The sequence below is a fragment of the Misgurnus anguillicaudatus genome, chromosome 3 (genome assembly GCF_027580225.2).
Source record: "Misgurnus anguillicaudatus chromosome 3, ASM2758022v2, whole genome shotgun sequence".
Taxonomy (NCBI): Eukaryota; Metazoa; Chordata; class Actinopteri; order Cypriniformes; family Cobitidae; genus Misgurnus; species Misgurnus anguillicaudatus.
Window position 1 is genome coordinate 6,933,466 of NC_073339.2, and position 26,698 is coordinate 6,960,163.

The window sequence follows — 26,698 nt, forward strand, 5'->3', positions numbered from 1 at the left end:
TACCCCTCTGAGGTGTGGCGGGAAACTTCAATGTTCCGTCTCAGTGTTTGATGGTTTCTGTCGCTCAGTTTTACTTTTTACACATTGTTCTCTTTCACTGATGAAGTCTTTTTTATGAAGTTTTCATGACTAATGAAGTTTACATGCTAATGGTATGTGCTTCACATGTACATTTATTAATGAAAGTGTGAAACGTGTGTCACTAAACGATACTGTTACGCATCCTCACGCTTTTCCTTCTTTCTTTATTTCTTTACGCCATTCCAGCATCTACGGCTATATTCATGGGGAGAACCAGTTAATCCATACACAAGTTTTATTCAGACAAGTTGATCAATACACAGGTTGGGGGAGTGACAATTTGGCATCTCCAATTTGCCTAACTGGGAGGAGGAAACCGGAGTACCTGGAGTAAACCCACACTGACATGGAGAACATGCAAACTCCACACAGAAAGGCCACCTGCCCTAGCCGGGGATTGAAACAGGGACCTTCTTGCTGTGAGGCAACAGTACTGAGCCCCTGTGCTGCCCCCTCACGCTTTTGGGTATATGTTAGTGGGTATACCTGTCCACAGCTCAAATTTACTTGTAGTGAATAATTCAGAGTAATGCAGAATAAATCCAAACGTAACAATATTTTAGCCAGGTAAGCAACATGATAATTCAAAAATCATTTCAACTAATAAAACACATTAATCAATCATAAGAAATGTCAACAATACCAAATAATTCAAAGTCTAATTCAAACAATATAATGCATTGATCAATCATACAAAACACTGAATAATACAAAACGAGAGAGTAAACGACGAATTAATTCAACATTCAATTAAAGCAATATAACACACTGATCAATCACACAAAAAACATTAATAGTAAAAATTTAGAGAGTTTAGAAATGTTACCTGGCGATGAGAACTAAATCTTTGCTTTTTGGCACCACAAATAACCGAGGTCAATGTAAAGTCATTCATAGAAATAAATTGTTTTTGTTCTAGTACATTATCGAATCAAATATTCTCATCGAATATACACAACCAGTGTGTCAAGACAAACACTACAATGATTTCAGTGTACTTTGTTCTTTAGCGTGTTTCTTCTGATGATGCTGAAAACTTCCAGAGTAAGAATCTCTCTCCACAGATCGAGCAAACATAAAGGTTCTCTCCTGCTTGAACTCTCTCATGGGCTTTTAATTACTTGACTGAGTAAAATGCTTCTCACACTGAGAGTATTTGTAAGGTCTTTCACCTGTATGAATTCTCTCGTGCTTTAGAAAGCTAGCAAACACTTCAGTGATGAGGTTTCTCTCCAGTATGAACTCTTTGATGAACTCTAAAACTAGATGGATCAGAGAAGCTCTTTCCACAATGAGAGCAGACGTAAGGTTTCTCTCCAGTGTGAAGTCTCTGATGGGCTTTAAAGTTAGATGAATGACCAAACGTCTTCTCACACTGAGAGCATTTGTAAGGTTTTTCACCTGTGTGAATTCTCTGGTGTCTCACTAAATGTTCACGTTGATTAAAATTCTTCCCACAAACATTACAGTGATGAGGTTTCTCTCCAGTATGAACTCTTTGATGAACTCTGAAACGAAATAAATGTGAGAAGCTCTTTCCACAGATTGGGCAGATGTAAGGTTTCTCTCCAGTATGAACTCTCTCATGGACTTTTAAGTGAACTGCCTGAGTAAAAGTCTTCTCACACTGAGAGCATTTGTAAGGTTTTTCACCTGTATGAATTCTTTGGTGTGACAATAAATTGTAATGTCGATTAAAACTCTTCCCACAAACATTACAGTGATGAGGTTTCTCTCCAGTGTGAAGTCTCTCATGGACTCTAATATAACTTAAATCAGAGAAGCTCTTTCCACATTGAGAGCAGACGTAAGGTTTCTCTCCTGTATGAACTCGCTGGTGCCTTAAAACGCTAGCATGTTGCCTAAAACTCCTCCCACAGACATTACATTTGTAAGGTTTCTCTCCAGTGTGAATTCTCTCATGGGCTTTTAAGGAAGCTGAATGAGCAAAAGTCTTCTCACACTGAGAGCATTTGTAAGGTTTTTCACCTGTATGAGTTCTCTGGTGTGACACTAAACTGTCATGTTGACTGAAACTCTTCCCACAAACATTACAATGATGAGATTTTTCTCCAGTATGAACTCTCAGATGGACTCGAATAGAACTTAAATCAGAGAAGCTCTTTCCACATTGAGAGCAGACGTAAGGTCCACCGCTGATGCAGGAAAGAGTCGAGGACGTTACTTCTCCATCCAAACATAATTCACTCTTTACATCTGACAGAAACATGAAACAATTAAATTGACTTTTATTTATATAAAGTAGGATGAATTGAGATTCAGTATCTTTTCTTTATTCACACAGAGAGAGAAGACAGCTGTCAGTGTTGGTATTATAGCTGCTTGGGTAATTACATATTGATTAAATCAAATTGTTTTGTCTTTTACTGAATTTATACTTAAAACCACATTTTCCTTATAATAGTTTACTATGGAAAATGGTTAAAGGTTCTCTAAGCGAATCTGTGTGTTGATTTTTGAAATGTGTTTTCAAACAAACTGAGCGTAGTTAACTCCTCCCCTCCCCCTCCCTTCCGTGCTTTCATGAATGCGCCCAAACCCAACCCCCAAATCCTTCTTGGCGTTTATTGGTTAGAACACGTTGTTATGGTTTCTGGTGTAGGTTTGGCCAGTTTGTTATTATTGCAATTTGTGGATTCTGAGCTGTCTACAGAGAACGCGTTTTTTTTTAGTTTGATCAGCGGACAGGCAGCAAGCAGATAGTGAGGAGATGTTTGCTGTATGTAACAAAAAATGTTATATGGTCTAAAACGCATGAATTCGCTTAGAGAACCTTTAACATAAACTTAAGCTTGTTGTGTTTCTTTTCAGGGCTCATAAGATGACTTGATGAGCATGCTTTACTTCGGTTGGTGGTTAACCGGTCAATATGAGCATCCCTACTTCAATTTGGTTTTTAACACCCTGCTGGTGGTACCCACATGAACACAGAGCCGGTGTTAATTTAATATCAAGGATTTTACTGTGTATAGGCAATTTGGGGAAATTAGTTTTGCGATATTACAATCCTACTGTCAACTATTGTGCACACCCCTACAATAAAAAGTTCCGATCAGGATTCAGGCCCCACCATAGCACAGAGACAGCGCTGCTTAGAGTTACAAATGACCTCCTATTAACATCCGATTGTGAAATCTTAATTCTTATATTACTAGACCTTAGTGCAGCCTTTGACACAATAGATCACACAATCTTACTCAATAGACTTGAAAACTATGTTGGTATCAGTGGTCAGGCGCTAGCATGGTTTAGGTCGTATCTAACCATTCGCTGTCACTTTGTTTATGTAAATGAGGAAGAGTCATATCACTCGCTGGTTAAATACGGTGTACCGCAGGGATCAGTTTTAGGTCCTATCCTGTTCTCATTATATATGTTACCCCTAGGAGACATTATCTGGAAACATAACATAAGTTTTCACTGCTTTGTGGATGATACCCAGCTTTACATCTCCTCACATCCCAGCGAAACACACACGTTTTCTAAGCTAACAGACAGCATTAGCGATGTTAGTGACTGGATGGCACATAACTTTCTTATGCTAAACTTCAATAAGACAGAGATACTTATTATTAAACCGAATTGCTACAAACATCATATGTCAGATTACAAATTGCACATGGATGGCTGCACTGTGGTGCCATCTTCCACGGTTAGGAACTCAGGTGTGATGTTCGACAGCAACTTATCCTTCGATAGTCATATTGCCAACGTCTGCCGCACAGCATTCTTCCATCTTAGAAATATCTCAAAAATACGCCATATACTGTCTACATCTGATGCAGAGAAGCTTATCCATGCTTTTATGACCTCTAAAAATAGACTATTGTAACTCGCTACTCGGGGGATACCATGCAAATCAGGTAAACAAGCTTCAGCTAGTTCAAAACGCTTCTGCAAGGGTACTTACTCGATCTAAGAAGTATGACAACATAAGCCCAATTCTGGCATCTTTACACTGGCTACCAGTTAAATATTGCATACAATTTAAAATATCACTAATCACCTACAAAGCTTTAAATGGCCTAGCACCCTCATATCTTAGAGAATTACTATCAGAATACAATCCATCACGCACACTACAAAATTCTGGTCTATTGATTATCCCTAGACTATCAAAAGTGTCTAAAAGTGGAAGATCCTTTTCCTACTTAGCCCCTAAGCTCTGGAATAATTTACCAACCGATGTCCGAGAATCAGACACAGTCGATCATTTTAAATCTAGACTTAAAGGGACACTTCACCCATTTGCATTAATCTTTGTATAGTTAGAACCCTAGTCATGTTTTTGAATGGTCGTGCATAATTTCCTCAGTTGCCGCTGAAACAGGAGAAATATAGATTTCAGTGTTGCACTTCCTTCTTTCAATGATGTAAAAATCATCATTTTGCATCATTGAAAGAAGGAAGTCCAATATCTTTGTTGATCAGGTGAGACTACAAACAGCCCTTTTCTCAGTCAAATTGGCACCAAATTCGAAATGTATGTTACATTTCGACTACAAATATGAGACACTTTCAATGAAGATTAATGTTTCTATGGGTGAAATGCTCCTTTAAAACTTTTCTCTTCAACAAAGCATTCACATAATTTGTCTAGTAAAGGTACTTAACTCGCAATAGTTATTTTTATGGAACAAAGCACTCACGGTCTTAACACAGACCAACCAAATAAATAAATAAAAACCTTATCTGCATGAACACTTCAAAATGAATTGCATTAAATAGTTTGCCACTGAACCTGCATTAACGACGACAGTGGGGCCTCCAGCCTTAGTCAAACGGGTTGGCACGTATGGTCGGGTTGCGATTTTGGCGCTTTCATGTGTCTTGTGAATAGTATGCCATACAGACCCGTTTGCCACTGAACCTGCATTAACGACGACAGTGGGGCTTCAGGTCTTAGTCAAACGGGTCGACAGGTTTCATTTTCGGCAGGTTTCATTTTCTCTTAAAGATCGGAAGGTGACCCTTAGTTACCATATATACCTTCGCATTGGGCCCCCAATTTGCAAAATCCTCAACTGTGGATAATATAATTATGCCGGAATAGTTAGTCTGTCTGGAACTAAGCTGATTTAAACCACATCACTGTGTAACACTTCATTACATGTGAACGGCCCGTACGCTAATATGATTTTGTTTTTCTCTCCCTGTCTCGTCCTCGACCCCGAGGACTATGATACAAACAGACCCAGTTCCGGTAGATGTGAAAGTCGGCACACCTCTGATCTACTGGCTGTTCTTCAACGTGATGCCCAGCTGATGCCTGACCAACGATCACCGGCAGAACCTGATTAATCTCTGCTTAATCTCCTTATCCGTTTATATGTGCGTATATATATATATATATATATATATAATATCTCCCAAGGGTTTTTCCCTCCTAGGACTTTTTTATTTCCTCGGCTAAAAACCCTGGGGGTTTTTTTTCTCCTAGGGGGTTTTTTAACCCGGGGAGGTAGCCTTCTTGGGCTTAACTTAGCTTCCTCTTCTAGACGTTACATTAGTAATAACCTCGCTTATAATGTTGAGTCATAGCCGCAGCAAATTTAACTGCTTGTGCTATTGTGTATTTTGTTGTGCTATCTGTCGTTTTTCTCTGCTTTTCACTGCTTCTATTAATGTAAAGCTGCTTTGAAACAATTAACTCTTGTGAAAAGCGCTATATAAATAAAATTTAATTGAATAAAGTTTTATTTTATATTAAAAAAAATAAAAAAAAATAAAACAAATTGCTTCACACCCAAATCCCTAATTAAAAAAGCCACAAATCTCAACTAGTTTTAAAAAATTGATGTGTGTCACACTTTTAGTGTTTTTTACGAAACAAATGCCACTTGGTGTCATTGTTTGCTGCATACTCTTGTGAAAAAAATATTATTGCATAACTATTAACACAAAGTTTTAGAAATTTGAAAAATACATTCTTGGAGCTTTCAATTGTAATGATTATTTTAGGTTTAAAGTATGATATTAGTGTTAGAAATATATATTAACAACTTGATCTCATCTGTGGGCCCCTTACATTTGACAAAATTCTCACTCCGTCATTTTCTTTTTCAAAAAGGTGATGAATTTAAACTACACACTTAGAGCTACATAAACAGTTTGTGTGGGCCCGCAACATTTGGGGTTAAAAAATAGTAAAAATGCAACAATTGTGGAGACATAAATTTACATCTGACAGAAAAAATTCATGCCCATCATTGTGATTGTCTTCATATTCATCAGATGTCGGTTCAGTTTTTATTTCTGTAGGTTCAGTTTTGATCTTCATCATGAGGTTCCTGAAGTCGATGAGTTTGACTGAACACATCTTGAGTTTGGTCTGCAGGATCTGCTGCTGTTCTCCAGCGTTACAGACAGAATCCAGAGACTCTGTGGAGGTTTGATCAGTAGATTCTTCATCCTGTAAGCCCTGATCAGTTCCTGATTTACAGCACATCACATCCATCTCATCATCAACACTAAAATACACAGAGACAAGACTCTGTTTACACTCAATAAAACACTCAAGAGAGAAAAACACTGAGGATACACAAACACATCACACGCGAGCTCTTTCTTTGTTTCTTTCTTTAGTGGGTTTATTGGCGGACTAAAGAGCTGCAGAGCGCCTCCTGCTGTACTGGAGAGAGAAGACGCTCAACACTTTATTCATCTCTCATTCATTACACAAGAAAGTTGATGTTTCTTCATGATGTGGTAATGGCTGTCACAATGCACAATTTTTACCAGTGTCAAGGAATACAGTCTCCACCTGCAATAGCGATTGGAGATTTACACATATATGCATAAGGAGGAAAGAAGAAGTTGATAAACTCAACAAGTGCTGAAGAAACAAAATAAAGACAAAACATCAAACTTCTAAAGGTATAATGATAGGACATTGTAAAGAAAATAATTATTAAAGAATGGGAACATCAGTCTGATTTTATCATTAAAATACAAACACTGAGTGAAGAAAAGAGCTGTAAGGAACAGGAAAGAGAAGATTATTACCACAGATCAAGAATAGGGGACAGTCAATTAAATAGCATGCATCATATTATAGAGAAGAACACAACTGGGTCATTGTTCAATTGTGGTGACAAATGAGAGGCAGAAATAAAAAAAAAATGCTTCTTTGTTTTCTTTTAATAAAATGTATTGTTATGCATTTTAAATTATTTTAAATTGCTATATCAATTAAAATTGAAGCTTAATAACATTTTGTGGTGTTACCAATATTTGAAGTAAAAAGACACTTAGTAACACCACACAGACACTAACACCACAGACAAATTAGCCTAAATCCAGTCTTCTTAAGTTTCCTAAAATGGAGGCTGCCATCATGATGATTTCAAGATCAGGGGACATTTAGGAAATATTAATGTATTTATTTATCAAAAAAAAATAAAAATTTAAAATCTGCAAGTTATAAACATAACATCACAGAGACACAGACACAAAAAAAGTGTGACAGATGAAATTGCACCTGCACTGACCAATGAAGTAGTCTAAATATATTTCCCCCTTTACTTAAAAGGGCAACATCCATTGTCGTAACACCACAGACATGAATTAGAAAGAAACTACTTTTTTCTTAAATATATAAAGTTATATATATTTTAATAAAATTGTACAAATAAAATCTATTTTCACAATATAACCACTTCATTTGTGTTAAAAATGTAATATTGTTCCAATTATAATCCATAATACCCCTCTGAGGTGTGGTGGGAACTTCAATGTTCCGTCTCAGTGTTTGATGGTTTCTGTCGCTCAGTTTTACTTTTTACACATTGTTCTCTTTCACTGATGAAGTCTTTTTTATTAAGTTTTCATGACTAATGAAGTTTACATGCTAATGGTATGTGCTTCACATGTACATTTATTAATGAAAGTGTGAAACGTGTGTCACTAAACAATACTGTTACGCATCCTCACGCTTTTCCTTCTTTCTTTACGCCATTCCAGCATCTACAGCTATATTCATGGGGAGAACCAGTTAATCCATACACAAGTTTTATTCAGACAAGTTGATCCATACACAGGTTGGGGGAGTGACAATTTGGCATCTCCAATTTGCCTAACTGGGAAAAGGGAAACCAAAGTACTTGGAGTACACCCACGCTGACACGGAGAACATGCAAACTCCACACAGAAAGGCCACCTGCCCTAGCCGGGGCTTGAAACAGGGACCTTCTTGCTGTGAGGCAACAGTACTGAGCCACTGTGTCGCCCCCTCACGCTTTTGGGTATATGTTAGTGGGTATACCTGTCCACAGCTCAAATTTACTTGTAGTGAATAATTCAGAGTAATGCAGAATAAATCCAAACGTAACAATATTTTAGCCAGGTAAGCAACATGATAATTCAAAAATAATTTCAACTTATAAAACACATTAATCAATCATAAGAAATGTCAACAATACCAAATAATTCAAAGTCTAATTGAAACAATATACTGCATTGATCAATCATACAAAACACTGAATAATACAAAACGAGAGAGTAAACGACGAATTATTTCAACATTCAATTCAAGCAATATAACACACTGATCAATCACACAAAAAACATTAATAGTAAAAATTTAGAGAGTTTATAAATGTTACCTGGCAATGAGAACTAAATATTTGCTTTTTGGCACCACAAATAACCGAGGTCAATATAAAGTCATTCATAGAAATAAATTGTTTTTGTTCTAGTACATTATCGAATCAAATATTCTCATCGAATATACACAACCAGTGTGTCAAGACAAACACTACAATGATTTCAGTGTACTTTGTTCTTTAGCGTGTTTTTCTGATGATGCTGAAAACTTCCAGAGTAAGAATCTCTCTCCACAAATCGAGCAGACATAAAGGTTCTCTCCTGTTTGAACTCTCTCATGGGCTTTTAATTACTTGACTGAGTAAAAGTCTTCTCACAGAGCTTTTGTAAGGTTTTTCACCTGTATGAGTTCTCTCGCGCTTTAGAAAGCTAGCAAACACTTCAGTGATGAGGTTTCTCTCCAGTGTGAACTCTTTGATGAACTCTTAAACTAGATGGTTTAGAGAAGCTCTTTCCACAATGAGAGCAGACGTAAGGTTTCTCTCCAGTATGAACTCTCTGATGGGCTTTAAAGTTAGATGAATGACCAAACGTCTTGTCACACTGAGAGCATTTGTAAGGTTTTTCACCTGTGTGAATTCTCTGGTGTCTCACCAAATGCTCACGTTGATTAAAATTCTTCCCACAAACATTACAGTGATGAGGTTTCTCTCCAGTATGAACTCTTTGATGAACTCTAAAACTAGATGGATCAGAGAAGCTCTTTCCACAATGAGAGCAGACGTAAGGTTTCTCTCCAGTGTGAATTCTCTCATGGGCTTTTAAGGAATCTGAATGAGCAAACATCTTCTCACACTGAGAGCATTTGTAAGGTTTTTCGCCTGTATGACTTCTCTGGTGTCTCATTAAACCCTCACATTGTCTAAAACTCTTCCCACAAACATTACAGTGATAAGGTTTCTCTCCAGTGTGAATTCTCTCATGAACTCTGACACGATACAAATGTGAGAAGCTCTTTCCACAGATTGGGCAGATGTAAGGTTTCTCTCCAGTGTGAAGCCTCTGATGGGCTTTTAAGGAAGCTGAATGAGCAAACGTCTTCTCACACTGAGAGCATTTGCAAGGTTTTTCATTTTCACCTGTATGAGTTCTCTGATGTCTCACTAAACTGACACGTTGACTAAAACTCTTCCCACAAACATTACAGTGATAAGGTTTCTCTCCAGTGTGAACTCTCTCGTGGGTTATCAGATGAGATTTATGACTGAAACGTTTATCACAGTGTGAACATTGAAAGGGTTTTTGTTCAGTGTGTAGTGTTTTGTGTGACTTGCACTGATACAGTCTCTCATTAGTGTGTTTCTTCAGATGATGTTCATGTTCTGTGTGTTTTCTCTCATGGCTCTCTAAATATCTCAATGTCTCTCCACCGCTGACGCGGGAAAGAGTCGAGGACGTTATTTCTCCATCCAAACATAATTCACTCTTTACATCTGACAGAAAAAAATCATGAAACAATTAAATTGACTTTTATTTATATAAAGTAGGATGAATTGAGATTCTGTATCTTTTCTTTATTCGCACAGAGAGAGTAGACAGCTGTCAGTGTTGGTATTATAGCTGATTGGGTAATTACATATTGATTAAATCAAATTGTTGTGTCTTTTACTGAATTTATACTTAAAACCACATTTTCCTTATAATAGTTTACTATGGAAAAGGGTTAACATAAAATTTAGCTTGTTGTGTTTCTATTCAGGGCTCATAAGATGACTTGATGAGTGTGCTTTACTTTGGTTAGTGGTTAACTGGTCAATATGAGCATCCCTACTTCAGTGTTGGTTTTGACACCCTGCTGGTGATACCCATATGAACACACAGAGCCGGTGTTAATTTAATATCAGGGATTTAACTGTGTATAGCTCTGGCAATTTGGGGAAATTAGTTTTGTGATATTACAAACCTCCTGTCAACTATTGTGCACACCCCTATACAATAAAGTTTTATTTTATATATATATATATATATATAAAAAAACAAATAAAACAAATTGCTTCACACCCAAATCCCTAATAAAAAAGCCACAAATCTCAACTAGTTTAAAAAAATAGATGTGTGTCACACTTTTAGTGGTTTTTACGAAACAAATGCCACTTGGTGTCATTGTTTGCTGCATACTCGTGTGAAAAAAATATATTACTGCATAACTATTAACACAAAGAAATATGAAAAATACATTCTTGGAGCTTCCCTTGTTATGATTATTTTAGGTGTACAGTATGCTATTAGTGTTATAAATACGTATTAACAACTTGATCCCATCCGTGGACCTCTTACATTTGACAAAATTCTCACTCCGTCATTTTCTTTTTCAAAAAGATGATGAATATAAACTACACACTTAGAGCTACATAAACAGTTTGTGTGGGCCCGCAACAGTTCAGGTTAAAAAAATAGTAAAAATGCAACAATTGTGGAGACATAAATTTACCTGACAGAAAAAAATCATGACCATCATTGTGATTGTCTTCATATTCATCAGATGTGGGTTCAGTTTTTATTTCTGTAGGTTCAGTTTTGATCTTCATCATGAGGTTCCTGAAGTCGATGAGTTTGACTGAACACATGTTGAGTTTGGTCTGCAGGATCTGCTGCTGTTCTCCAGCGTTACAGACAGAATCCAGAGACTCTGTGGAGGTTTGATCAGTAGATTCCTCATCCTGTAAGCCCTGATCAGTTCCTGATTTACAGCACATCACATCCATCTCATCATCAACACTAAAATACACAGAGACAAGACTCTGTTTACACTCAATAAACACTCAAGAGAGAAAAACACTGAGGATACACAAACACATCACACGCGAGCTCTTTCTTTCTTTAGTGGGTTTATCGGCGGACTAAAAAGCTGCAGAGCGCCTCCTGCTGTACTGGAGAGAGAAAACACTCAACACTTTATCCATCTCTCATTCATTACACAAGAAGGTTGATGTTTCTTCATGGTGTAGTAATGGCTGCCACAATGCTGATTTTGTAAATGTAAAGATCCAGCGTCAGGGAATACAGTCTTTACCTTATATGTCAACGTTGGGATTTGAAAATAAGATGGATGCACCTTGTATCATTTTTTGTAATCTCCTTCACTGATGAAGGCTTTATGAGCTTTCAACAATCATACTGGTAACTTAAGACCGTTTTTCTTTAAACACCACACACATTTTATATGTTTTAGATGCTCTTGAAACAGAATCCCTTAAACAGATACATTTCACATACACAACATGTACCGACTTCTACTGAATACAACATAAACTGCATTAATACAAAGCTTAGAGACTACAAAGAGTTAAATATGAGGGCATTTGCAAACTTCTTGTTCATATTATTGTCCAGTGCCTGTATTAGCCCTTAGGGCATTTAAATAGCTTTTCCAAACATACCTTACAAAAACATTACTGGTGTGCATCTTGACAAGTCGATATAATAAACAGTTGTTGTTTTAAACATTGTGTAAAAATAAAAACATGACATTGTCATAACGTTTAAAAATGGTAAAATGTAACATTCCTCTTATTTGAGACAAGTTGAACGTCAAGAAAACTGGACACTTTTGGCGTTGGCAGAGCGTTTTTGGGAGCGTTGGGAACTTTCAGGGAACGTTCTTGGAACTTTTTTCTGTTAGCTGGGTTGCTCGTTCAGTGCAATAGGCTTAACATAAGCATTGTTTTTTTGCTACTATCTCTGTGCAAACTTTTTAGATTTTAGAAAATTTATGGTTTATTAATAATAATAACAAAAAAACAAGAGCCAGTTGTTATCCCCATAGAAACCGTCTGCAAGCTGAAACTGCATGCAAGCTTTAGCGCGGTAGCGCTCACGGCCATTCTCTGATTGACTCGGGTTTTACACACAATATTAATCAAACTTGGGACCCGAAGTAATTTAACTATGACTGACCCGGCCCGACTGACCATTTCAAATACAAACCCGGAACCATACGGGCCGCGGGTGCTCCGTGAAGTCCTCTAATGGTAAAACTTTGCTATAGTTCAGAAACATGAAGGATACAATGTGACATGAGCTTGTTCGCGTCACATCCCAATTCATTGAGAAACAGAGCACGTGAACGCACACCGAACTCATCTTGTCGCACACAAAATGTCATTATTAAAGCAACACTATGTAGTTTTTTTACCTTTAAATAATGTCTCTGAAATTATTTCAGTGATAGAACAACTTATAACTGGACAAATTGTACTGTTGCTGCAACCTGAGCAGCCTCCTAGCTGCTACAAACACACTCTGAAAGTGGCGGTGGAGGGTAGAGCACACAGCCCCGCCCCTCCCCCTATCTGCAGAGGAGTGTCTGATACCAGGCACTGTTGCGCTTTTCAACCACATGGGGGAGCTGTAAGTCATTTTTACATGAAAATACATAGTGTTGCTTTAAAGAGTGTCATCATCACGGAAAAACAAAAAAGACAAAATTTGATGCCAGATATAGACGGTTTCAGCAGTAACAACAACATAAACAAGCGGCTGTCGCGGTCCGCATGAACTTCCGGTAAACTCCGCAAAGAATAAATAACAACAAAGTACTTTAAACGTAGTTTATTTATATAACAAGCAAAAAAACAACACACAGATTACCTAGGAAACCAAACATTTGTTATTTTCGACGAGGCATTTGTTCAAGAGATCAGTTTAGCATCTAGTCAGACCATTAAAAAAACGAAACTGGAAGTAAGGTTCGGATCCAGACGTGTATCACATGCATCCGATGAAACCGTCTATACTTGGGCACTTGTTAATATTCCTGGGCAGCGCTGCAGCAGCAATGTGTGGGAAACACTGTGACAAGAGTGTGCAGGCGTCAGTGTGACTTTGATGCGCCATCTATGGGAATACTGAGATAAACTCATTTCAGGACAATAGTAATACGGCGTTACAAAGAAAATATATGAATCGATTTTTGGAATTCTATGAATCGATTCTGAATCGGCAATGCTTGAATCGCGATTCAAATGTGAATCGATTTTTTTGCACACCCCTAAGAAGAACGTGTGTGTCATTGTAAAAATAAAGTTATGGTTCAGCTCTTTAAAATGAGGGATTTACATGCAGATCTACATTCATAACGAGAAATGTCTGCAAACTGGCTAAAAGCATGAATCAGAGAGCTCGTCACTGTCAGCGCTGAAGCGAAGATCATTCACCAGCATAAAAGAATAGCGTCTCATGCCCTCAAAAGAGCTTATAATAAACAAAAATGCCCACGGATCATCGCAACAAGATATATCCTTCAGCTCTTTAAAACAGGTCTTTTAAATGCACATTAACTTTCACGATAAGAAAAGTCTGCAAACTCTACTGCATCGTCACTAACATCGTCATCACTATAATGCAAGATTAGCTTTACCTTAGTGCTAGCTTGCGCTTTTTCGAGTTAACATGTTGTCATCTGTGCTTTACTACAAGTTCCCAAACTCCATTTAGTGATGAAAAACATCCACAGGTTGACAATCAGTAACACCGTAACAGTTTTTTTCCAGATTTGCAGTTTGTGGCGGCACATTCGTGACACGCACATCCGCATAAATGCTTAAATGCAACTTAAATGAGGCTCTGCGGAGTGCATCGACTGACGCCAAGGGTGTTTGTACAGAAAGTGAGACAGAGGTAGTGATAAACACGATGTGCAAACATCTATTTGTGCTGGTCAATTTTTATTTTGTGGTGAACTGAGAAATAAATGAATGCATGGGAATGTACAACGATGCTCACAATTGTATGATGTCACAGCAGTAGGCAGCGCAAATATAACGAAACGCCTATAACCCCTCCCACTCCAAATTGTCACTAAACTCGATGGAAAAGCTAACCAAGCCAAAGTTAGGTGAGCTGACCAAAACCAAACCATGGGGTACTATGCATTGGAAAAGCTTTATTTGTAAGGTCTTTCTCCTGTATGAATTATTCTTTGGTGCTTTACGAAGTTTGATTAATACTCTTCCTGCAAATAGTACACTGATGAGCAGTCCTTCCAGAAAAACGCGATCGCGCGATATATTGCATAATCAGCCAAAGTCCGCATATTTATGCGGGGCTGCATTTTTTCCAAATACGACGCACTTTTGCCGCATTAATTACAGATTTCCGCGCACAAAATATGCGGGGCTTTCATGATTTCATAATCCCCGCATTTTCGTAGCAAAAAGTCACATATATATTAGCAGAAAGTTGAAAAATGTTGCATTTACTTCCCAAAAGTGCAGCCTTGTCCTCTATGGGAACATTATGAAGTGACGTTATTATGTGACGTGAACATCATTGCAGCTAGGGATGCACCGATAGGATTTTTTTTGGCCGATACCAATTCCGATTTAAACAGACAACTTCTGGCCGATACCGATATTAAACACTTGTATACAATACTATACAGTTGGTCTATTAGCTAGTTTATTTCTGCATCAAATTATTTTTACTGAACATGGATTGGATCTAATTAACATTCAACTGACCAACATAATAAGAGAGGCACAAATTAAGCTAAAACAAATATAATAAGACAGCATGACAACCTTCAAAGGTGGTTTTTGCTATTCAGCATTTATTTTATTAACAACATCAACTCATTTTTTACATATAATGGATTTCTTTATGCAGTTAATTAATAAACAATCGGTATCGGCCTTTCTCATGCTATTGCCGATGGTTTCAAATTCATCAAAAATCGGCCGATAAATATCGGTGGCCGATACATCGGTGCATCACTAATTGCAGCTTTTGCAAGTTTCCGAATATTTTTGCAAGTTCCGCAATTTTTGAAATTCCAGCAATTCCATCGCATAAATTGCATAAATATCCCGTATATTCTATCGCATTTTTTAAGAAAACGTGCCGCAAAATCGAGGATTTTTGCCCGCAACAATCACATAAAAACTCCGCGTTTTTCTGGAAGGACTGGATAAGGTTTCTCTCCAGTGTGAATTCTCTGATGGACTCTGAATTGAGATGGATCAAAGAAGCTCTTACCACAGTGAGAGCAGTGGTAAGGTTTCTTTTACAGTGTGAAGCCTCTCATGAACTTTTACGGAATGTTACTCCGTAAACGTCTTCTCACAATGAGAGCATTGGTAAGGTTTCTCTCCAGTATGAACTCTCTGATGAGATTTAAAGTAAGATGAATGAGCAAACGTCTTCTCACAGTGAGAGCATTTGTAAGGTTTTTCACCTGTATGAGTTCTCTGGTGTGAAACTAAATGGTGACGTTTATTAAAACTCTTCCCACAAACACTACAGTGGTAAGGTTTCTCTCCAGTATGAAGTCTCTGATGAACATTGAATTGAGATGGATCAGAGAAGCTCTTACCACAGTGAGAGCAGTGGTAAGGTTTCACTCCAGTGTGAAGTCTCTCATGGATTTTTACAGAACGTGACTCCGTAAACGTCTTCTCACAATGAGAGCATTGGTAAGGTTTCTCTCCAGTATGAACTCTCTGATGAGATTTAAAGTTAGATGAATGAGCAAACGTCTTCTCACAATGAGAGCATTTGTAAGGTTTTTCACCTGTATGAATTCTCTGGTGTGACACTAAATGTTGACGTTGATTAAAACGCTTCCCACAAACATTACAGTGATAAGGTTTCTCTCCAGTGTGAACTTTCTCGTGGACTATCAAATGAGATTTCTGACGGAAATGTTTATTACAGTGTGAACATTGAAAGGGTTTCTCTTCAGAGTGAATATTCTGGTGTGATTTTAATAACCATGAATTCCTGAAGGTTTTTCCACATTCACGGCACTGATACGGTCTGTCACTGGTGTGTTTCTTCAGATGATGTTTATGTTCTGTGTGTTTTCTCTCTAAATGTCTCTGTGAGCTCAATGTCTCTCCATCACATAATTCACTCTTCACATCTGAAAAAAAAAATTCACTTTTATTTACACAAAGAAGGATGAATTCTGTATCTTTTTCTATATTCACACAGAGAATTCAGAAAAATTTAGAATTGTAGTTTTCTTTAAAGCCATGTGAAATAATAAAAAATGTGCGGTGTGATGCTACGAAACTACAACTCCCATGAGCACTCCCTGAACCAAGTTCAAGAGGTTTTTTTTACCATGGAGAGCTTAAGCACTGACAGATTTGTGGACGCACGGGACGCAGTCTGAGTGCACAAACAAGAGGAAAGATGTGCGATCGCACTAAAGACATTTAAGGTGTGCGCACACTCTGTGAACGAGAGCGGAGAAAAATCCATGGAAATCTGCGCATATAAGACTATTCATCCAGTTTTGTACAATGCCAAACCCTTAAAAGGATAATTCGGCCAAAAACGATATTTAACCCATGATTTACTCACCCCCAAGCTGTCCGAGTTGCATATGTCCATCGTTTTTCAGACAAACACATTTTCGGATATTTTAGAATTTTTTTTTAGATCTTTCAGTTGATTAAATGTAATGTTACGAGGTCCATGTAGTCCACGACCTTCAAGTCCAAAAAAAGTGCGTCCATCCTTCACAAATTAAATCCAAACGGCTCCAGGATGATAAACAAAGGTCTTCTGAGGGTAATCCGTGCGGTGTTGTTGTAAAAATATCCATATTTAAAATTTTATTAACGTAATTAACTACCTTCCGGTAGCGCCGCCATCTTAGTCGCGTCCGCATTCAGGATGAGTGCTTACACAGCCTACGGAGGCTACTCTGCTGCTGCTCTGTGCCCCCGCCCTCCGAATTTGTCATACGTCACTAAGAGAAGTGCGTACATGACGCTAATACTCTGTCCTGAATACAGAGGAGTCTAAGATGGCGGCGCTACCGGAAGGTAGTTAATTACGTTAATAAAATTTTAAATATGGATATTTCTACAACAACACCGCACGGATTACCATCAGAAGATCTTTGTTTATCATCCTGGAGCCGTTTGGATTTAATTTGTGAAGGATGGACACACTTTTTTAGGATTTGAAGGTCGTGGACTATGGGTGGACCCCGTAACATCACATTTAATCAACTGAAAGATCTAAAAAAATTTCTAAAATATCCGAAAATGTGTTTATCTGAAAAACGAAGGACATATGCAACTCGGACAGCTTAGGGGTGAGTAAATCATGGGTTTAATATCTTTTTTGGCTGAACTATCCCTTTAAGGAGAGGGATACGCGCTCGTGCATCATACTGTGCTTTTGTACTTTTAGCTAACATGCATTTTTGACATTTGTCAGTAAATTAGCCCCTTAAATGAAGTCTTAAATCACTTTTAAAAGAAACCATAATTAAGCTTATAAAATACAATCTACATAAACAACTTGTAAATTCATGTACTTGTTCTGACCGAGCAATTTTTACTGCTGTAGCTAATAAATTTAAAGTGTTTGTCTAGTTTTTTTGTGTGTGATTATCTTTTCAGTTAATCCTTCACACACACCACTATTTATGCCTTATTGCACAGAAAAAAATGACTTTCTTACTTACTACTGACTTTCTTACTAGTATTTTGTCTTGTTTTCAGTATAAATATCAAAAAATACTTAAATCAAGTAGTATTTTCTTGATGAGCAAAATGACCTAAGAAAATAAATCTAGTTTCTAGATGTCATTGTCCAAAAGGATTTGGTTTTATTAATACAAAAGAGGTTTTATGAACGCGCTTACAGTGCCCATTACAAAGTTGCTTAGGACCCCCAGAAGTACAGGATCGGCTCTGAATGAAATTTGCAACTCTTAACCGTTTAGTTACGTAAAAAATTTGGGAACAAAATTACCGGATTAACTGAGGAGACATACCTGGCGAAATCAAATCATGACCATCATCTTCTGTAGGTTCAGTTTTTACTTCTGTGGGTTCAGTTTTTATTTCTGTTAGCTCAGCTTTTATTTCTGTGGGTTCAGTTTTGATCTCCATCATGAGGTTCCTGAAGTCGATGAGTTTGACTGAACACATCTTGAGTTTGGTCTGCAGGATCTGCTGCTGTTCTCCAGCGTTACAGACAGAATCCAGAGACTCTGTGGAGGTTTGATCAGTAGATTCATCATCCTGTAAGTCCTGATCAGTTCCTGATTTACAGCACATCACATCCATCATCAACACTAAAATACACAGAGACAAGACTCTGTTTACACTCAATAAAACACTCAAGAGAGAAAAACACTGAGGATACACAAACACATCACACGCGAGCTTTTTCTTTCTTTCTTTAGTGGGTTTATTGGCGGACTAAAGAGCTGCAGAGCGCCTCCTGCTGTACTGGAGAGAGAAGACGCTTAAAACTTCCCATTCATTTCACAAGAAGGATTTGTTGGATGCCACCCGGGGAAGAGATCAGATGACAAAAACTTTGAGTTTACAGAATAAAACCTGCTCCTGACTAGTTCACCGAGTAAGTTACTTTGGAAGCAGATTCTGAGTATAAGTTACCTCTCCATCAGCATTGTGAAAGCCGTTACCACAACATGAAGAAACATCAACCTCCTTGTGTAATGAATGAGAGATGAATTAAGTGTTGATCGTCTTCTCTCTCCAGTACAGCAGGAGGCGCTCTGCAGCTCTTTAGTCCGCCAATAAACCCACTAAAGAAAGAAAGAAAGAAAGAAAGAAAGAAAGAAAGAAAGAAAGAAAGAAAGAAAGAAAGAAAGAAAGAAAGAAAGAAAGAAAGAAAGAAAGAAAGAAAGAAAGAGCTCGCGTGTGATGTGTTTGTGTATCCTCAGTGTTTTTCTCTCTTGAGTGTTTTATTGAGTGTAAACAGAGTCTTGTCTCTGTGTATTTTAGTGTTGATGATGGATGTGATGTGCTGTAAATCAGTAGGAACTGATCTGTCCATGCTGGATATTGATGATTTCATCACAGAAATCTCTCAGCTGAAGAAAGAGGTGGCGTTACTGGAGACAAAGCTGAGATTAAGAGGAGATGAAGGACTGAAGAGAGAGGTTTGTACAGCTTAAACATCCTTTACCTGAATCAGACAACATCAAATCATTTCTAATCTTACTCTGTGTGTGTTTGTTGTGAATCTTCCACACAGGACTCCGAGCTCAGTCTGACTTTACTTTGTTATACTGAATCAAAGCACACAGACGCTCAGGACACTACAGTGTGTGACAGTAATCAGGACTTACAGGATGAGGAATCTACTGATCAAACCTCCACAGAGTCTCTGGATTCTGTCTGTAACGCTGGAGAACAGCAGCAGATCCTGCAGACCAAACTCAAGATGTGTTCAGTCAAACTCATCGACTGCACGAACCTCATGATGAAGATCAAAACTGAACCCACATCTGATGAATATGAACACAATCACAATGATGGTCATGATTTTTTTCTGTCAGGTAAATTTATATCTCCACAATTGTTGCATTTTTACTATTTTTTTAACACCAACTGTTGCGGGCCCACACAAAATGTTTTGTATGTAGCTCCAAGTGTGTAGTTTATATTCATCACCTTTTTGAAAAAGAAAATGACAGAGTGAGAATTTTTTCAAATGTAAGGGGCACACGGATGAGATCAAGTTTTTAATACACATTTATAACACTAATATCATACTGTAAACCTAAAATAATCATAACAATGGAAAGCTACAAGAATGTATTTTTCAAATTTCGAAAACTTTGTGTTAATAGTTATGCAATAATATATTTTTTTCACAAGAGTATGCAGCAAACAATGACACCAAGTGGCATTTGTTTCGGAAAAACCATTAAAAGTGTGACACACATCTATTTTTTAAAACTATTTGAGATTTGTGGCTTTTTTATTAGGGATTTGGGTGTGAAGCAATTTTTTTTACATAAAATAAAACTTTATTGTAATATCGCAAAACTAATTTCCCCAAATTGCCAGAGCTATACACAGTAAAATCCCTGATATTAAATTAACACCGGCTCTGTGTTCATATGGGTACCACCAGCAGGGTGTCAAAACCAACACTGAAGTAGGGATGCTCATATTGACCAGTTAACCACTAACCAAAGTAAAGCACACTCATCAAGTCATCTTATGAGCCCTGAATAGAAACACAACTAGCTAAATTTTATGTTAACCCTTTTAGTAAACTATTATAAGGAAAATGTAGTATAAATTCAGTAAAAGACAAAACAATTTGATTTAATCAATATGTAATTACCCAAGCAGCTATAATAGCAACACTGACAGCTGTCTACTCTCTCTGTGTGAATATAGAAAAGATACTGAATCTCAATTCATCCTACTTTATATAAATAAAAGTCAATTTATTTGTTTCATGTTTCTGTCAGATGTAAAGAGTGAATTATGTTTGAATGGAGAAATAACGTCCTCGACTCTTTCCTGCATCAGCGGTGGAGAGACATTGAGATATTTAGAGAGCCATGAGAGAAAACACACAGAACATGAACATCATCTGAAGAAACACACTAATGAGAGACCGTATCAGTGCATATCACACAAAACACTATACACTGAAGAGAAACCCTATCAATGTTCACACTGTGATAAACGTCTCGGTTATAAATCTCATCTGATAGTCCATGAGAGAATTCACACTGGAGAGAAACCTTATCTCTGTAATGTTTGTGGGAAGAGTTTTAATCGACATGAGAGTTTAGTGAGACACCAGAGAACTCATACAGGTGAAAAACCTTACAAATGCTCTCAGTGTGAGAAGACGTTTACTCAGTCAAGTAACTTAAAAGCCCACGAGAGAGTTCACACTGGAGAGAAACCTTACGTCTGCCCGATCTGTGGAAAGAGCTTCTCTGATTTACGTTCTATTAGAGTCCATGAGAGACTTCACACTGGAGAGAAACCTCATCACTGTAATGTCTGTGGGAAGAGATTCAGTCGACATGAACATTTAGTGTCACACCAGAGAATTCATACAGGTGAAAAACCTTACAAATGCTCTCAGTGTGAGAAGACATTTGCTCATTCAGCTTCCTTAAAAACCCATGAAAGAATTCACACTGGAGAGAAACCTTACAAATGTAATGTCTGTGGAAGGAGTTTTAACCTACGTGTCGGTTTAGTGTCACACCAGAGAACTCATACAGGTGAAAAACCTTACAAATGTTCATATTGTGAGAAGACTTTTACTCAGGCAGGTCACTTAAAAGCCCATGAGAGACTTCACACTGGAGAGAAACCGTACGTCTGCCCGATCTGAGGAGAGAGATTTGCTCATTCTGAAAGTTTTCAGAATCATCAGAAAAAACATACTGAAACTGTTGGGTAAGATTTAGCAAATTATCCAAGCTTTATAAGCCAAACAATACACCTAATATTATATGTAATTCTTTGGAGCAATAGAAACCTATGGTTTGTTATTTTATACTCCTTTTGTTATGTTAAACTATTTTTATTATTTTATACACCAAGTGTTGCTTTAATGAAAAGTATTGTAATCACTGAGTTGGGAATATATGCATGACAACTCTTAAATTGCATGTTTAACAAAATGACATGGTTTTGTATTTACTAGTTTATTAAGAGTAGAGAGATTGATACAAGTATTAGATAGAACAAAGCATAAGGGATACATTACGGTTTAAAGCATGATTTAAAGACCTGTCTTCATTGTTGAAAGCGCAGAAGAGCTCGGAGAAGAACAACAAAGAGACTTTGTCGCATATATAAGATAATTGGGGAATTTCCCAGTAAATGTTAGGATCAAAGGCCACGAGGCCTTGAATATGATTCCTGGAATTTAGCCTTGAGACTGTCCTAAATTGATGCTGCTGCAGAACTTATTCAGATCTGGACACCGCTGCCAGCATTTCCGTTATCTGACAGCCTGAAATCTTGTGTGCTCAAGACTTAAGATTTTTTAGACTCTGTTTTTTTGTTGAATTACTTTTTATCTAATTTGGTGTTTTTATTTCTTTTCTTTTTAATTCTGGAAAACTTGTAATCACAAACAACTAAATTGTATTAATCAATTTTATAAAAGACAAGTCGTCATCTGCTTTCGTGAACTTTGCTCAGATAATCAACCACGGGAAAGTCTAATGACAATTATATGTGAGTATGATCTAATCTTAACATTTTGGGTTTCCAGTGGAGTACAGGAATGGAATTTGTGCCGTAGACAAATCACACACAATCTGTCGTAACTGTGTGCATGTGCTTGCGTTCGCGTGTGTGCTTGCGTGTAGATCGGGTTAACCGAAGTGAAATAGAAGAGCGCGAGATCATTCTCCAGAACAAAAGTAAAAATGTAAAGTTAAAGTTTGTAAAAAATGTAAAATGTAAAGTCTTTAAAGTTAAAGTTTGATTTTAAGTTTGTTTGCCAAAGTTAATAAAGAAAACGTCAAGTTATTTTTGTTGTTGTTATTAAGTTAAGTTAATCTATTGTTCCTTAGCATTGCTGGTAAAATGACAGGAACCCTACACCCACAGCAAACCGAACCGTATCGGACCGAACCGTGGCCCCAAAACCGTAAACCGATCCGAACCGTGCAATTGGTGTATCGTTACACCCCTAAATATATATATATATATATATATATATATATATATATATATATATATATATATATATATATATATATATATATATATATATATATATATATATATAATTTATTTATTTATTTATATTTATTTATTTATATTTATTTATTTATATATATTTATATATATATTTATTTATATATATTTATATATATATATTTATATATATATATATTTATTTATTTATTTATATATATTTATTTATTTATATTTATTTATTTATATATATATTTATTTATATATATTTATTTATATATATTTTTATTTATAAATTATATATTTATATATATATATATATATATATATATATATATATATATATATATATATATATATATATATATATATATATATATATATATATATTTTCTTTTTCTTTTTAATTCGGCAAAACTTGTAATCACAAACAACTAAATTGTATTAATAAATTTTATATAAGACAAGAAGTCATCTGCTTTCGTGAACTTTGCTCAGATAATCAACCACGGGAAAGTCTAATGACAATTATATGTGAGTATGATCTAATCTTAACATTTTGGGTTTCCAGTGGAGTACAGGAATGGAATTTGTGCCGTAGACAAATCACACACAATCTGTCGTAACTGTGTGCATGTGCTTGCGTTCGCGTGTGTGCTTGCGTGTAGATCGGGTTAACCAAAGTGAAATAGAAGAGCGCGAGATCATTCTCCAGAACAAAAGTAAAAATGTAACAAGACGTCGTATGTCTGAGGTAAAAACAGAGGGTTTACACGTTTGTTGCTATTTTAATCGCAACAGAGATTTGATTTGTTTATTTTTGCCTGTTTAGCCCAAGTTTGCGTGTTTAATCGCCTCCGCTGTCACTGTGAGAAAAAGATAATTAATTCATCTGTTTCATGATGTTAAACATGTAAAGTGATGCATGGTCTCTGTTAATCTGTTCTCTTCTTCACAAATAATTAAACACATTTTAACTTGAATGCTCCCCAGATAGCACACGTACGTCTGCTAAATATTGCTTCATCTTCTGTACATCGGCTGCGAACATTGAAAAGTAAGACGTCTGCAATATCTCTGCAAGACGTCTTGGCGATGTCTTGAAACATTCGAAATTTTTACAAGCTGCATGCATCTTCTGGAGATCTTGAATCCGAGCAAACACAGACGAATCAGCTGACCTCAAAGCTCAACTCATTTCATTGTTTACACTTATTTCTTGTTTAATTGTATTGAACACAAACAAAAGATAAAAAAAACTCAGCTGCATATAATTTGCCAGTTTTTTAAGAGTTTGGCATTGATTTAGCATTCATAAAATATTATTTTTATATACCCTACCTCGTATCACATGTAATATAGAAACATGAAATCATACCCGTATGTATACTGTATGCGTAGTCCAGTTTCACTTGCATATTTGGCAGTAAGGACGAGGGGACTCCTGCATTTAAATTGCGTTTATGCTTTAAGTGCAGAATAAAACACATAAAGTTAGGTACTTTGTACACGGAAATAATCTTACTGGCAACATTTTAACAAATATATTGTAACCAATAATGGACAGCAGTCTCTGCACCGTTCTCTAACAGATGTCTGTGATCGTTTTGTCCATGATTAAAAATGAACATGTAAACAAAAACAATTATTATCATTAAAGCATGAAATGACGAATAATAAGTGATGGCAGAATTTTTAAAAGTAAAAGTCTAACGCTGTCTGGTGTGTGTGTGTGTGTGTGCGTGCGTGTGTGATGATTACCTTGATGAGTTCATTACTGATAATAAACCCACATTATACTCAGATTTACAGATTCATAGTACATTAATTTCATGCATTAGTTGACTTCAACAGTAACATTTTCAAAATTTTAGCTAAGGAATGATATTCATCACCTGATAAACAGCTAATTACAGTCCTGCATTACTAAAGTTAAAGTTTGATTTTAAGTTTGTTTGCCAAAGTTAATAAAGAAAACGTCAACTTATTTTTGTTGTTAATAAAAGTTAAGTTAATCTATTGTTCCTTAGCATTGCTGGTAAAATGACAGGAACCCTACACCCACAGCAAACCGAACCGTATCGGACCGAACCGTGGCCCCAAAACCGTAAACCGATCCGAACCGTGCAATTGGTGTATCGTTACACCCCTAAATATATATATATATATTTATATATATATTTATTTATTTATTTATATATATTTATTTATTTATATTTATTTATTTATATATATATTTATTTATATATATTTATTTATATATATTTTTATTTATAAATTATATATTTATTTATTTATTTATTTATTTATATATATTTATTTATTTATATATATTTATTTATATATTTATTTATTTATATATATTTATTTATTTATTTATATTTATTTATATATATTTATTTATTTATATTTATTTATTTATATATATATTTATATATATATTTATTTATTTATTTATATATATTTATTTATTTATATTTATTTATTTATATATATTTATTTATATATATTTATTTATATATATTTTTATTTATAAATTATATATTTATTTATTTATTTATTTATTTATATATATTTATTTATTTATATATATTTATTTATATATTTATTTATTTATATATATTTATTTATTTATATATATTTATTTATATATATTTATTTATATATATATATATATATATATATATATATATTTATTTATTTATATATTTATTTATTTATATATATTTATTTATTTATATATATTTATTTATATATATTTATTTATATATATATTTATTTATTTATATTTATTTATTTATATATTTATTTATTTATATATATTTATTTATTTATATATATTTATTTATATATATATATATTTATTTATATATATTTATTTATATATATTTATTTATATATTTATTTATTTATATATATATTTATTTATATATATTTATTTATATATATTTATATATATATATTTATTTATTTATATTTATTTATATTTATATATATATATATACATTTATATATATATATATATATATATATATATATATATATATATATATATATATATATATATATATTTATTTATTTATAATTTAACACTTTTCAGGTTTTTAATACTCTAATCATATATACATATCTATATGCTTTATGCAAATGTATGTTAACAACAGCCTGTTTACATTTTTAACAGAACCATCAAGCCATTGTTTTGTATATGAATTTTCCTTTCAGAATAATTTTCTTTCTCCATTTCTGTTTGATGCTGCATCATTTGTGACCTGTGCTGGCAAATTGAGTCGGAATTAGCAAATTTTCCAAAAAATAGTTGTTCATATTTTTTTCATTCTCTATTAAAACATAGAACAATGCATGATTTGGTGGAATATAACAAAATATGACAGAACTACACCTGTTTGAAGTTGAAAGAGTCAGCAAAGTTAAATTACCAGAAAAATTACCACATCCATACATTAAATTACCACATCCATACATTAAATTACCACATCAATACCTTAAAATCACTGCTAAAACTATAAGATTTAGCACACACAAAGCAAAAACATCATCAATATATGTTCAACTTTTTT

At 35.3% G+C, this 26,698-nt stretch overlaps 3 protein-coding genes across 3 annotated transcripts in view; 1 reads left to right on the plus strand and 2 right to left on the minus strand.

Annotated features, from left to right (window-relative positions):
* Positions 1–26,698, minus strand: part of LOC129444021 (uncharacterized) — a 61,951-nt gene that overhangs the window by 14,580 nt on the left and 20,673 nt on the right. The gene's annotated exons all lie outside the window — the stretch shown is intronic.
* On the minus strand, positions 724–18,858 carry LOC129444019 (uncharacterized). Its single transcript, XM_073860030.1, is given in 8 exon segments — positions 724–1,285; positions 1,287–2,291; positions 6,279–6,643; positions 9,094–10,139; positions 11,138–11,468; positions 15,590–15,709; positions 15,711–16,567; positions 18,443–18,858. Coding segments are annotated over 8 exon segments (4,113 nt in total). The 5' UTR covers positions 18,741–18,858; the 3' UTR covers positions 724–1,194.
* LOC141358772 (uncharacterized) lies at positions 19,152–22,467 on the plus strand. The gene is made up of 3 exons (XM_073860394.1): positions 19,152–19,582; positions 19,678–19,981; positions 20,909–22,467. The coding sequence occupies exons 1-3, from the start codon at positions 19,430–19,432 to the stop codon at positions 21,793–21,795; spliced, it is 1,344 nt and encodes a 447-aa protein (XP_073716495.1). The 5' UTR covers positions 19,152–19,429; the 3' UTR covers positions 21,796–22,467.

Excerpts from the sequence above, each read along its gene's own strand:
- LOC141358772 (XM_073860394.1), top strand. The coding sequence starts at position 19,430 with ATGATGGATGTGATGTGCTGTAAATCAGTAGGAACTGATCTGTCCATG. Across the intron at positions 19,583-19,677 it reads ATGAAGGACTGAAGAGAGAG|GACTCCGAGCTCAGTCTGAC; the intron begins GTTTGTACAGCT and ends TCTTCCACACAG. Across the intron at positions 19,982-20,908 it reads TCATGATTTTTTTCTGTCAG|ATGTAAAGAGTGAATTATGT; the intron begins GTAAATTTATAT and ends TGTTTCTGTCAG.